Raw genomic sequence first — 14,512 nt, forward strand, 5'->3', positions numbered from 1 at the left:
ATGCCTTTTGAACACCTCCAGGGATGTTGACTCCACCACTACCTTGGGCAGCTGGTTGCAATGCCTGACCAACCTTTCAGTGGAGAAACTTTTCCAAATATCCAATCTAAACCTCCCCTGGCACAACTTGAGACCATTTCCTCTGGCCCTGTCACTTGTTACCTGGGAGAAGCGACCAGCACCCACCTGCCTGCAGCCTCCTTTCAGGTAGTTGCAGAGAGCAGTAAGGGCTCCCTGCAGCCTCCTTTTCACCAGGCTAAACACCCCCAGCTCCCTCAGCTGCTTCTTGTAAGACTTGTGCTCCAGCCCCTTCAGCTTCATTGTTCTTCTCTGCAGCACCTCAGCATCTTTCTGGAAGTGAGGGGCCCAAAACTGAATACAGGATTCAAAGTGTGGCCTCACCACTTAATCCTCTGGGTGGGTTATGGAAAGAAAATGAAGTAGTTTATGCCTTTTACTTAGGCTTATCATTTCATATTACTCTTAAGCATCTCTAATGCAAATGTATCAATAATTAAACTTCCTCAAACAGTGTTGGGAAGTAGGGTGAAGCTTTTAAAGTAATCTTTCCCCTGTGAGAAAGATAATGGGTAAATTGCTCTGGTCTTCTACAGTATCACTTTTGGTAACAGTATCAGGAGCTGTGAAGTTGAGCTTTCTTGAGAGCTGGCCAAGAATGCTTTAGGACTTCACTGATTTTCCATTGGAGAGGGTAGAGGAATATTGCTTGCTGCATATTTTTTCAGACATTTAAGTTTGCAGCTGTTTATCAGCAGGCTTTCAGTATTTTAAGCTCAAGAGCCCCAGGTGAATGAATATTTTCCTATAGAATATGTTTTCTTCCAGCAGAAATAGAATGAGTTGTGAAATGTTAACTTTTTTGAAAATACATATGGTTCTCCCGTCTCTTTCTCCAAGTGTGGTTCTTGCATCTGTAGAGTTAGTGTTTCAAAAGAGGCTCTGTGTATAATTAGTTTCTTCATACAGTTATGAATGGTCAGTGTGTGTATAGTAACAATAGTTCCTGAATTCATTAGGGTCTTCTAGATTCTGACAAAGTAAATATTTCAAATTGTCTTTGATTGCATGCAGTTGCTAATTCTGCAACTGTTATTGAGGTGCTTAACTTACCTGAGTATAAGGATATTGATTAGAAAGTGCGCATCTAATCTTTTTCTACGTCCAAATATATTACTCTATCATAGTTTGAAAGGATTTTTCATGTAAAAGAACACTTGAAAAGGTACACCTATTAAGATGTGTGGTCTTGTGTCTTTTTGCTCTAAAGGCCATTGAAGATCACCATTTTCATAGGTTGCTGAAACCTAGCAGTTCCAGTGTGAACACTGGTGCCAGGAACTCATGGAGTCAGATGGTGGAAGTTTATTCATATGTGCTCTGATGATTTCTGGTTGAAGTGAATATTCAGTACTCTTCCATTTTGTGGCAAAACACTTTTAAAATGGTTGAAATGATTCAGAAATAGTGCTGGGAGTGTTTCTATTTCCCCTTCATAAAGACTCTTTAAATACACAAACCATGGAAATTTTCTGTGTCTCTGTAAGCACTATGGTTTCTTCAGCCTCATTTATTAAACTTGGGGTCTCATTTAGTCTCTTTAAATTTTGGAGAGTATGGGTTGTTGAGATGTATTTTGCATAGTAAGTACTCTAGTTTGCTTTTTAAAAAATAGGTGTATGATTATATTCATTTAATATTGTGCTATTTTTTTCTTTTTCAGTTCCTCAAACAGCTGGGTATACATCCTGACTGGCAATTTGTAGATGTTTATGGTATGGAACCAGAACTGCTTAGCATGGTGCCAAGACCTGTATGTGCAGTGCTACTTCTCTTTCCAATAACAGAAAAGGTAAATGTTTGCTTAATAATCAGTTAATCAATTTTGTCATAAATGAAATAGGAATGAACAGTTTCATCTTGTACTTGAGTGTCATAATAGAATCAAGATGAGACTCAAGCCTTATTAAAGGACTTCTTAATCAAAAGTAACACAACAAAATGCTTTGTTCAGAACCTTCATTTGGTAGCCTTGCATGTATATTTTTGATTTCTTTTCAGATTGGAATGGGAAAAGCTAATGTAGAGGCATAGAGAAATATGCCTCACATTTTTCTATTACAGAATATTTAAGGCTGGGATTTTTTTTAATAAGCACTGTGAAATGGCTGAATTCTGTTATTTTTAGCAGAGAGCTACAATAGCAGATGCAGAATAAGAGGTAGGGTGTAGGACTATATCAAATGCAACTATTTTTTGAGTTTTTGTCCTGTTGCACTGACCAAATTTCAGTCCACTTTCAGTTCGGTCATCAGTACCAATACAGCATTCACTTCTTGGACAGATGGGGTGTATTTCTAAGATGAAAGAGAATTCGTCCCCTCTTCTTTCTCTATGTTAGACTTTGAAATACTTGATTTGGTTAAACCTTCAAGTCTGCTTATTTTGTCTCATCATCTGTTTCTACGTAGTGTGATTCATATTGATCTTTCAGTTTATAAAAATCTTATGTGACTGTGGCAAGGTTAGCCAAAACGTTTGAAGTGAATCTGCCCAAACTTCATCCATTTAATATGTCTCTCCAAAAGACTATGTGGTTTATAAGGACAAACCACGTAGCTACTAAAGCTTATCTTCTGCAACAAAACGTGTTTAAATGGAGAGGAGCGTGGCTAGGTCAGTCTTCTTACACATGAGGCCCTGTTAACCTTTGCATTCTCAGTTTCTCCAAAACAGCTATGCAGGCAATCCTTTTCAGGCTTGATTTCAGCCACTTTGAGAGTTTTGAACTTAAGCAAACTCTTAACTCACCTGTCTTCACAAAATGTCCTTTCTGTCACCTTGGGGGCATTGTTTTCTGTGTGCTGTCATTTCTGTCTCTGCTTGAGCTTCAGGTATGAGCCCCTTCCATGACTTACTTTTCTTTTTCCTCCTGCTTGTCCAGAGCTTTCTTTTTTTTAACCATGCTATGGGAGCATCATCCCACGGGAGAGAACAGTCTTCCTCTTGTTCCAGAAGGTGTATCTGATTTCATCCTGAACAACCATATGACAAACAAAACCAGAGAAACAACATATGCTCTGTTGCATTGATCAGTCAGATTTGACCACCAGCCAAATACTCTGCATGTTAATCCTTCTGAAACATAAGGGACTCAAGTGTTTCTATCAACTGTTTAGCCTGAAGGTGTGAAGGTTGAATCTTTGCTGTGAAGTCCCAGTGTTCTGAAGCTTTTGTTGTTCAGTGTGAACTCCACAAGACTCCTGAGCATTATTTTGTATTTCTGGGGTAGTTTTCCCCTCCTCAGCCTCCCTTTCAATATGACCTGTAATAGTATGCTTTTATTTAATTCATTATCTACTTCTGTCTACATTTATGAAAGTGTGCCTCTTACTTAGCCTTGCTGCCTTTGCAGACACTTTCCTAATGTGTCTGTTCTTCTGTCTAGAAGTTCTATTATTTCATGTTTTTCTATGTATCAATTTGCTTGAACTTGCTTTTAGGGCAGGATACTCTTCTTAACACACAGATAATTGAAGGGTTGTGGTCCAGTTTAAAGGTCAATGGCTTTCTTAGTCTGCACTGTAGGTTCTAGACAAAGTGAATACTGTGAGCACTGGGCATTTTGGACATCGTCTTATGAGTATAAGTCATGAAATAGCTCAGGTTAGGAGGGACCTTTTGATGTGCTGTGGTCTAACCCTTGCTCAAAATAATATTTTTGCTATTCTCAGTATTTATGTATTTATTTTTGCCATGGAGTTTATTTTGGTTGGCAGAGAGTGAATGGCACCTCTGTTGTTTACTTTCTCTAATCTGAACTATCTGTCTGATTATGCTTTATGAAATTTTAATCTCAATTAAGGGTATTTTTTGTTAACTTGTAGATAAGTGGTGCTGAATTAAAAAAGCTTTATAATGTTCTTGCTGTTACATAGACTGTTCAGAACATTCAGACAACCTACAAGTGTGGAATATGATGCTGGAAAAATTTCTTGATTTTTTGTTACTTACAGTGCGTAGAGTCTAAGGGAGATTTCTCATGAGTTTTCAGAAAGAGTTCCATGATAACATTCTGCATTCATACTTACTTTTGTCAGGCTTATATAAAAAGCCAGTCTACTTCAGTATTTTATTTGTGGTTTTCTTTCTTTTTCCTGTTTGAAAAGAAAATCTTAAAAAAACTTAAGACCAAAGGAAAAACACAAACCAAACAAATCCAACCAGAAACCCCAGCAGTCCCCCCACAAAACCAGCAAGCTGCAACCAGCAGAAGCCCCCCCAAAACCAGCACACTACTGCACAGTGTAATGGCTTTTAGTCCATTTTGATCTTTGTAAAACAAATGCTATAAGTATGTTCAGTCATGCTACATTGCTTTTTTTTTACTACAGAAAATAAACATTCACTGTGTGAATATGGCTTTTGAAGGGCTTGTTTTGGGGCTGTGAGCATTATATAAATCTTGGCTTATACTCCTGGGAAAAATGAACTGTAACAATGGAACTTGTAAGAATGCTACGTGGTGATTAATCACCTGGAGTATTACAGTTTTCTTGATAGCACCTTGAGACCTCTGTCCTTACAAAGCCTTTAGTTGGACTGGAGAGAGATGGTGACAGGCGCTCAGATCAAGGAAATATTTTAAACATTCTTGAAGTTATGTTAGATAACACATTTCAAAATTCTGTTTCAAGTATGCCTGGTTTTTGGCTAGTGTCAAGGCATTGGTTAAAGAAACAATACAGAGCTGTTCAAGTAAGTTTACACATACTTGTCAGGCCACAAACGTTAAACATTTAAATTACAATATTAGTTAGCGGTTGCTTTTTTGCTTGAATAATGTAGCTATTTGTACTATTTGTGAAATGTCTTTCACTTCCCTTCTAGTATGAAACCTTCAGAACAGAAGAAGAAGAGAGAATAAAAGCTAAGGGGCAAGATGTCAAATCATCAGTGTATTTCATGAAGCAGACCATCAACAATGCTTGTGGAACAATTGGCCTAATTCATGCTATTGCAAACAACAGAGATAAAATGAACTTTGGTAAGTTTTTTTGGTTGTTTTTTTGTTGGCATTTCCTTTTTTTCCTTAACTCTGGGAAGCCATGGAGGGAAGGATACATTTTGTACTATTTTCTCTGAATGTAACCATTCATAAATGATGAACTCTATTCAAAGCACATTTCTGCCTATAATTATAAAACCAGTATTTTGTACTAGTTCATGAACTAAAGCACTGGAAAACACTGCACACTGCAGCAGGTAGCAGTTCCTCTTGCAGTCAGCCTTCAGTGTCTTAAAGATACAGTGTAATTCTATCTTCAAATCTTTTGTTGGATTCTGTAAGCTTTGAATGAAGTTAGAATTAAATCATGACACTAATTACACCTTTTTTTTTTAAAGAAACTAATTCTTCACTGAAAAAGTTCCTAGAAGATTCGTTATCTATGACTCCTGAAGAGAGGGCCAAGTATCTAGAAACCTATGAAGTTAGTATCATGTGTTTTTACTTTTTATTTTAAATGGTTTAAGAATTACTTGCATGAACAGGTACTGTTCTCAGGACATGATTGAGTGAAGCACTTAAACAATTTGATTTTACAGTGAGCTTGTGATCAGACTGTTTCTACAAAGAAAGGTGCTTTGGTATTTTAGAGTATTCCTGCCTATAGCTCAGTCAGCGGAATGGGTTTAGTCAAGTGTTCCTCATCCATGTTAATTCACTGGCTTAGTTTAAAATTACTTTGAAGTGCATGAGAAATGTGTTCATAATCTCTCTTTTTTTTGTGGGTTCAGGATGCAGTTTAACGGTCAATTCAAGCTGCTCTGGGGCTATTGCTGGTAGGGTGGTCCTTCTGCCACCTGTGTACATTTGTGCCTTCTCCATGGCTGTAGCAGCTGAGGCACAGAGCAGATTTGGCTGAAATATGATGTCCTTCCCATACCACCCCGAACAATGAGATGAGCTAGCTGATAATGTGGTTAGCCACATCATTAGTGTGGCTGTTTGAAAGGATGTGGCAGAAACATCTGGCCAGTGGTGGAAAGAGAACAGTGCTGTTGCTCCTGATGGTAATGATAATCCTCTTTCAGAATGAAAACTTTGATGATTCCTAAGTCTGACTTCAATTTAAGTTTATTGTGGAGCCCTCAGGAATATGAGTGTTAATGTGTGGCTGAGGGAAGTAGTAACAAACAGGATCAGGAGAGGTTCAGTGACATTTTCTATAGAAATGCTGAACACAAAATGTCTGATCAGAGCTTCTATGTAAATGATTTTGTCTGCTCAAGAAATGATAGATAACAAAAATGCTTGTAATGTTCTCTGTGTGTACAAGTGCCATTACAAACTCAGGTATTTGATATGAATTGACTGTAATGAACTTGAAATATTGGTCTTTCCTTGGAAGTAGAGATTATTTGTTCATCAATATTCTTATTTATTATAAGCACCAAACAAAAATAGGTTTTTATGTCATTTGATAAAATGAAGAACATACTGTGGTTCTTAAAACACTGAAAGTCTCACTTGAAGTCTGATTTAAATATGTTTTAATTTTAGGCCATTCGTGTCACTCATGAGTGCAGTGCCCATGAAGGTCAGACCGAGGTATTCATTTTTCAAAAAATCTTTGTCAATAACTTCTTTGAGTTAAATCTAACTGACATGAAAACAATCAAATATTAAAGGTTTACAGTGAAATGGAGGTTATTGCTTGGTTTGCAGTATTGTGTCATTAGTCCAAAGTCAGGGCACAAAATCAAGTGACATGGCTGGGGGGAAAACTAAACTTGAAGCTTGGGGGTTTTTCTTTGTTTAGGGTTTTGTTGCTGTTGTTTGTTTGTATTGGGGTTTTTTTGGATATTATGTAATGTAGAAGATCTTGTCAAGCTTCATTTCGGAGTGAAACAAACGGTAATTGTATTTTTAATGAAAGTTGAGGTTTTGATGTTGTAAATTTGTAGGTAAGACTGTAAGATCCATAATAATTGTGCAAGTGGAATGAAAATATTATGAAAATCAGATACATTTTGCTTCAGGAAAAGAAATAATACAATATTTGGTTTGCAATTGTGTATGTGCTGTTTGTATACAATGCACTGTTTGTGTACAATGCAAATTCACATAAATTCTCACTGAGATATATATTTATAAACATTTATGCTCCAGCAGGTGGGGTGATACAGAAAAACCCAGAAAAACCTGGAAGCCAACAAAAAAACTTAAACTTGAACATTCAACATGTTTCTGCTTCAGTCATACTAAGTCATCTTTCTGGTTCAGATTTCAGTATCTGATTCCCCCCTCCCCCAATGCAAATTCACATAAATTCTCACTGAGATATATATTTATAAACATTTATGCTCCAGCAGGTGGGGTGATACAGAAAAACCCAGAAAAACCTGGAAGCCAACAAAAAAACTTAAACTTGAACATTCAACATGTTTCTGCTTCAGTCATACTAAGTCATCTTTCTGGTTCAGATTTCAGTATCTGATTCCCCCCTCCCCCCCCCCACCCCACCCCAAAAGAAAAAGTAGATTGTGTTTAGCACTGCTTTGTTTGACAAAGAGAGAAACCCTTGTATGTTTGGCTGTGACTCCAGTGACTCATCTGTTCTCTCTTTCTGAAGTACAGTAGGTGGGGTTTTCTTTCTCTTATGGCTTGTGCAGTGTCTTCTGAACAATGCAGGAGAAAGCAAAGCAGTCCTTTCTGCACACTCTTGACCCACCTGGAAATGAAAATTAAGAGAATTGTTTTAACCATTGCTATTATAGATAACTTCTTTGTGGTGTTTTCTTTAAAAAAGCCACACCATTCTCTTATTATCTTTTTCTCTAAATTAGTCAAGGTTCTATATTTCAAGAAGAAGCATCAGAACAAATTTGTATTTCTCTTCCTTTGCTAAGCGAGAGGCAAAAAAAATAATCTGGTTTGTTTTCTTTACAAGTAAGTCTTTTTCTAGATAGTCTTGGCAAGCTCAGTAGGAGAGAGGCTGTGGAGTTTATTCCCCCACTTTGCTGAAGACTAAATCTTTTCCTAAGATCCTTGTGAAAGAGAGAAACTTCTTTAGTTGTTTGGATATACTGCAACATTCATCCAGGGTATGGTCTGTCTGCACATTCTTCTGGCAGATGTTATGAAAGGATTGGGAAAGAAAATGGAAGGGCTGTGTGTTCTGAGAGCCTTCATGAAGATTCAGGAAGCATCTAAGTGATGATGGAATCTCCTAATAATGGATGGTTAACTTCTTGAACTTCCACAGATTAATTTGTTTCCTGATCAAGATAACCACAATACAAAACATTAATAATTGTGTGGAAAGATGAAGACTTTTTTCATAATTAAAATTTACAATATTGTCTTAGCAACCATGTCTAAATACAAATATTGAATAGGTAGTTTCCTTGCCAAATATCTATTATTCCATTTTGTACAACTGTCTCTAGAAATAATTCAATGAGGATATTCCTTTGACTTTTCCTGTCTTTTTGTTTCCAAAGTTGGAATAGTACATGGGCAGAATACATTTCCTAGGACCATTTTTCAGAATAGTCCTGACCCATCAACTAAGGAGGGAAGAAATAAACAAGTTTTCTTACTGGAACATCTAATTGCCTGCAAATCCTGTTCTACCATATGGTAGTGAAATGGGCAGCAAGGCCTCCCATCTCATCCGTGCCAGATAAATTGCTTTACTTTAAAGTGCAGTTGTTTTTTAAGCAAAACAAAATATGAAAGGTAAATATGCTGAGAAGTGTAATTGCAAGTTGGAGTAAGTTCATCTCTTGTTCTGCTTCCTACCACTGGCACACTTTAAGTGTTGCTGTATAGCTCTTCATGTAGGGGTGGAAGGAACTGATGTACAGCATGATCTTGAAGATCTCAAGTTAGCATACACAGGTCATGCAAGTCTGTTGACTTGTCCTGTGGGATAACTTGATAAATAAAAGCACCTTTGGAGCAAGAAAGAAGAGAATCTCATTTCTCCTGCATATCCATTATTGTTACGATGACTTTCCTGAAAATTTAAACTTCCTTTCAGAGCACTGTAAAGGAATATGGCTGCATTCCTAGGGCTCTGCTAGGTTTTTGTTCTCCCCTGACCTCCTCGTGCCCCCCAACCTGTTCGAATAGCCAAGGCATTTTGCTTACACATCTCTCCTTTGAGTCAAGTAGCTTATTGAGTTGCTTAATGATAGTAAGTGCTGTAGCTTTGTGAGCAAAAAGTCCTGTCGATGTCTCCTGCAGAATTAAAGGTTAAGAAAACATCCAGGCCTACTGTTTTAGGATGTTTAATTTGGCTGGAGCACTTCCTAAGAAATAGCCTCTCTGTGGGTAATTCGGTCCCTTAGGTAGGTACTGCATACTGCCCACTGAATTTCTTCTGAAAGTGATGCTTAAGCTTTACTGTGTTAGACAGAATAACTTTAAAAAGTGAGATGTATGGCAGCCAATTTTGCTGATTTGCTTAGACAGCTTCGTAACTGCTTTTGAGATTCTGTTCTCTCCTTCCACCATGCAAAACTCACCACACCATTGAGATAAAAGTAAAATTTTCTGGAATCTTGAGCTGTAGAAAGTTTAAAAATAGCATAGGGTACAGGCAGGTTCTCTTCTGATAATTGTGTTTGGGCTTTTTTTTTTTTTCTGGATTCTGATGTTTCTGATATTTGAGAACTCAGCCTTTAATGCTTCTAAGTAAAGCCTTTATTTGCTGATTGCTCCTGACAGTCTTGCTAAGTCTTCACAAGCTTTTTTGTCATCTCAATGGCTAATAAATTTTTACAATATGCTAGTGGATTTTCTGCCTTTGTTCCTGTTCCATGTATGTATTTCAAACCACAAAACAAAGCAAGTCTAGCTAGAAGTAAAAGGTTAGAAGTAATAGAATAAAGCAGTGCTGTATTTTCAGTATCTGTGTATTCTATCATTGTTTGGTAGGTAGGATTTGTTTCTGATTAAGAATAATCTACAATCAGATATTTTTCTAAATTCCATATGTTTTGAAGAGTTCAAGGGGGGGGAATGTACTTGGCAAGACATTACTTTTATAGCTTAATATTATTGGACTGCTAAATTCTTCATTCCAGTTAGTGATTGCTGGAAGAGGAGAGTTACAGTGATGAGTTTACTTCTCGGCTGTATCATTACTGTGTGGTCTGTTTGGGTGAAGCATTAGGATGAAATGCTAAGCAAATGGAGTGATGCTGAAAGGTATAGAATGTTCTGCTTTAATGGGTGCTTTAACAGGCTTCCCCAGTTTGATAGCTGTGCTTAATTTGTCTAGTTAAAAAAATAAAAGGCTGTTTTCCTAGCCATTTTGTCTAACTTGGCATTTAAAGCATTTACAGGCCGTCTACAGACTGGATTAGAACTGAGTACTTTGGGGAAGTTTTTTTTATATTAAATTATGTGATATTTTTAATATAGTTGTGACTTTTTAATGTACTTTACTGGCTTTTTTTAAAGCTACTTAACTATTTTCTTGGAAATAGAGAAATCTTGTATTTCAAAGAGATGAAAGTTTAAGAACACTTACGCAGTTTTCATTTTTCTAATTCACTTCAAGTTTGCAAATTAAATGAGTTTTAAATTTGGGCTTATCCTTTGGGCAAGGTTTGGATGAGGTTTGATTCAAGTTCTTTGTTAAGACTCATGGATTCTGGCTCACTTTTTTGCTGCAGTAGAGCGTATAAATAGCTAAATCAGTCCTATGGGTACTTTTATGTGTGGAAAATGTAGGTCTGTTTAAAATTACTTTGGTAGCAAGCAGTAAGATCTGGGCTCCACAGGAGAAACGTCATGTTGGCTTCAAGGGTGGTTTGATCCTGGTCCTGTGTTCAAGTGGCAGATGAGTGCAATTAACACAAGACTCCTCTAACAGTGTTTCTGTTAAACGTTATGCTACTGAAGCTTACACTTTCTCAAGTGACAGGTATTTCATATCCAAAGCTGCCAAAAAAGGATATAGGCCTTTACCAAAAAGTTTCATAGATTCAGCTCATTCTCCCTTCTGTGTGATAGCTCCTGAAAGGCAGGTACTGCTGAGACTAGAATAGTTGCCAGCTCCTCAAGATCCTCTTTATTCTGCCACGAGTCTTCCGCCGAGCATTCTTTTGTTTGTAAGATCTAGGATGTCTGAAGATGTGGAAAATAGAACCTCTTGCTTTGCAGAACTGCACAGACATTTAAGCTGATCCTTATATAATTGCTTCATGCTGAGCAGTGTTTGAATTTTCCTATTCGTGTTGTATTTGTTTTTTAGTTCTTGTTCTTCCCATGCCTTCTTCAGTGGTTCATCAGCTGCTGAAACTCTGTACTACCACACATGCTAAAATTTCTGGTACCCTCTTACGAAAAAATGAAAACACTCCCCCTTTGAAAGACCTCAACCCTTCAAAAATACTAAAAGTCAATACAACTTGTGGCTCAGCATTAGCTCTGTAATCAACAGCGATCAGTAATGAGGAAGTTATGGCAATATCTGGGAGAGGAAAAGTAGCAGTTTATATAGGTGATTAGGGTTAGGTTCATGTCTAACTTTATTTTTATTGCCATCTTGGGTTCCTTTCTTTCAAAAAAATTACAGTAACTATTTTCAAATAACAGATCAAAAAATATGAGGGGAGTTTTTTTTGCAAATGGGAAAACGTTATTACACAAGAGAGTCTTCAGGTCTACAGTCTTTTGCAGAGCAAATATCCCTCTTGAATTTGGAGTTGGGAAATAGACTTCTTTTGTATCCTACCTGCTCATTTGCATTAATAACAGAAACTTACTGTATGGTTTCCTGAGAGACTAGGAAGGGAGACAGATGCAAAGGCACACTTGTTACAGAAACAAACCAGTAGAAATTGTTCAGCTCAGTTAAACAATGCTATGCTGTGATAACCTGAGGGAATTTATTCCAGGTAGAAAAGATTACCTGTACTGATTCTTGAAATAAATTACCTTTTTAATATGTGAATATAATGATGTAAGAAGACATTTTTGTTCTGCTCTCATATTACTGACTATCCACTAATTATGCAACTATGCTTCATTACAGCTCAATTCTACACTAAAGCAAGCTATATCATACAAAGTTCTTTTTAAAAGCTTAATTGGCCTTCAGTCAAGGAATTAGATCTGGAGAATAATCTGTATTAATTCTCTGCATTTCTAAGGGCTTTGACATGCTTAACTCCTGTTGAAGTGCTATTTTGGGAATAGTATCTGAAGTTTTGGCCAGTTGTGTGTATCTGTGACTATTGAAATCATTCTAGATTGTCAGATTACCTACAGTTATTTTCTGTCTTGGATTAGCTTCCTGGACAGCTTCCTGAAATAGCTTATCCTATAGCCTTGTAGGAGCTAATGCTGGCACAGAGGTGTTACAGGCACACTCCTGGGGAAAGAGCAGAAAGTTTAACAGACCAGGCTTAGATCAGCTTTTGCTTCTGTGGACAGCAAATACTGAAATAGTTGTGGTGTTAAGTAATTGGCAGGCTGTGTGGGCACCATCAAGGTATCGCTAGCTGCTGACAAATGCCTTTCCATATCACTTTTTGTTGTGAAGTTCAAATGATAGAGTGAATTTTTTATTATGTTGTGCAGTACTTCCAGCATATGGAACCACTTTTGTGTTTGTGGTTGAAGTTTTTTTGGGCAGGGGAGGTTTAGCATGGTTTATGCATTACTGCTTAGCAGAGTATGATTTATGGTCTTTGGGAAGTTTACTTGTCTTAAGTGTTACTGCAGCATGGCTCAAAACAATGTTTCAGTCAAGCAAATAAACACAGGTGATATGGCCACTTGAAATACCTGTGTTGGATATTGGTTAGGGAGTAATAAGAGCTTTTGATTTTGTTCATGGCCTAAATTCTTAGCAGAAAATTAGGAGCTCTCACATTTGTGTGTTTTCTTTCCTCTTCCTTATAGCTATTGAGAATGTCCAACTAAATGAAGTTTAACATATGGTGTTTCAGTTATTAGTTGTTATGGGAGAGAAGAGAAAACAGAACTGCAATATAAAATATATCCTACTATTTAGGGGGGCACAGAAAATACTGGCTTTGGTTCTGTAAATCCTTGTTTTGGTTTTCGTATTCGATTACACTTTGTACATCTATTTATCAACTGGCAGCTTTGGCTACTAGAACTATAGGTTGAGCTAAATGAGGCTCAGAACTTAGTGTACTGAGGTGCTGCATCTGAGCTGCTACTTGAAATGGAAACAACATTCTTGCACCTCGTTAGACCTCTATAAAAAATTATTGATGGTAGAAAAGTCAGCCTTTGAAAATCAAAACTGGTGTTTATATTGAGAGAGTCAAAAGTCCCAAATAAAAACTTGTCTCATGTTCACAAAAAACTGAAGTAATTGTGCACATTTGTTTACTTAGATATATGTTCTGTTCACAAATATGATCAGGAATATTTTTAATATGGATTGAAGTTGGCAGCCACTAAAAAAGCTACCACAGCTTGATTTCTTCCTTAATGCAAAACATAACTGCAAACTGTAGTCTGTAAACTTGTTTAGTGTGCCTTGAGAACTATAATCTTGCGTGGAATGCACTAAGTTAGACTTTGATCACAGTAACAGTCGTTAGCATTGGCAAGAACTAAGTAGAGTCAATGCACTCTGTTCCCAACTGCTATAAAACTTGAACTTTCAAAGATCTCTGGTTTCCTGGGGCGTTACAATTTATTGTTAGAGGAGGAACATAAAGAGCTTCCCTTTTGCCCCTGCCAAAAGCACATGGTGGGATTTTTTTTATTAAATTGGACATATTCCTCAGTGTTTCTTCTGCATAATCCATAGTCTTCTAAAGCATCGTTTGCATCGTGGGAGAATATAAAATCAATGATACAACTGTTTCTTAGATCATTTTGTTTAGCTTAGCATTACAGAACAAGCATGTAAAGGCAGTGAAGTTGCCTAAAAGTGTTAGCTATGGCTTTTTCTTTTTACACTTCTACTGCATAGAGTGTAAAAAATGAGCTTGCTAGAATCATGGGAAGTGTTTTGGAAATTATACTTGGTTAGTCATTGATTCATTGCATTGCCATGTTATCTAATGTGTCAGTGTTTGAGACATGCATCAATCTGATTTCTGTGCTGAGCAAATAACCAGTAAGGTATTAATACAGTATTGCTCTGAACTGTTATTCTGGATCTTATGCTTAACCATAAAATCTGTATGAAGGAATTCTGATTCTTAGGATGAAGCATAACTATAGAGGATATTCGCACCCATAAAGCAATCCATGAATTTAAATAACAAGTTTCTAAGAAATAAATAACAAGTGAAAGTAGAAAAAAAAAAGAAAAATGTTTTTACAGTTTTGCATCCAATATCTCTACCAGTCAACCGCCATGAGTTTATTTATTTTTCATCTCTCCAGTCCATAGTGCTTCCCTTGCACTCTGTGTATGAGGCGGCAAGCAGCAGGGTCAAGCCATGATGTGTGACAGGTGATGGTTGAGTTCACACTCAGCCT

General features: G+C 37.0%; 1 protein-coding gene across 1 annotated transcript in view; it reads left to right on the top strand.

The window, feature by feature from the left end:
• The first annotated feature begins 1,743 nt into the window (after window positions 1-1,743).
• UCHL3 (ubiquitin carboxyl-terminal esterase L3 (ubiquitin thiolesterase)) overlaps window positions 1,744-14,512 on the top strand; it is a 32,649-nt gene continuing 19,880 nt past the window's right edge. Inside the window, exons 1-4 of the mRNA XM_009077987.1 lie at window positions 1,744-1,870; window positions 4,909-5,065; window positions 5,425-5,510; window positions 6,584-6,631. Coding sequence (XP_009076235.1) covers window positions 1,796-1,870; window positions 4,909-5,065; window positions 5,425-5,510; window positions 6,584-6,631 — 366 coding nt within the window. The 5' untranslated portion in view covers window positions 1,744-1,795. The remainder of the gene's footprint in view (window positions 1,871-4,908; window positions 5,066-5,424; window positions 5,511-6,583; window positions 6,632-14,512) is intronic.

The sequence above is a fragment of the Acanthisitta chloris genome, unplaced genomic scaffold, assembly GCF_000695815.1.
Source record: "Acanthisitta chloris isolate BGI_N310 unplaced genomic scaffold, ASM69581v1 scaffold17107, whole genome shotgun sequence".
Lineage (NCBI taxonomy): Eukaryota > Metazoa > Chordata > Aves > Passeriformes > Acanthisittidae > Acanthisitta > Acanthisitta chloris.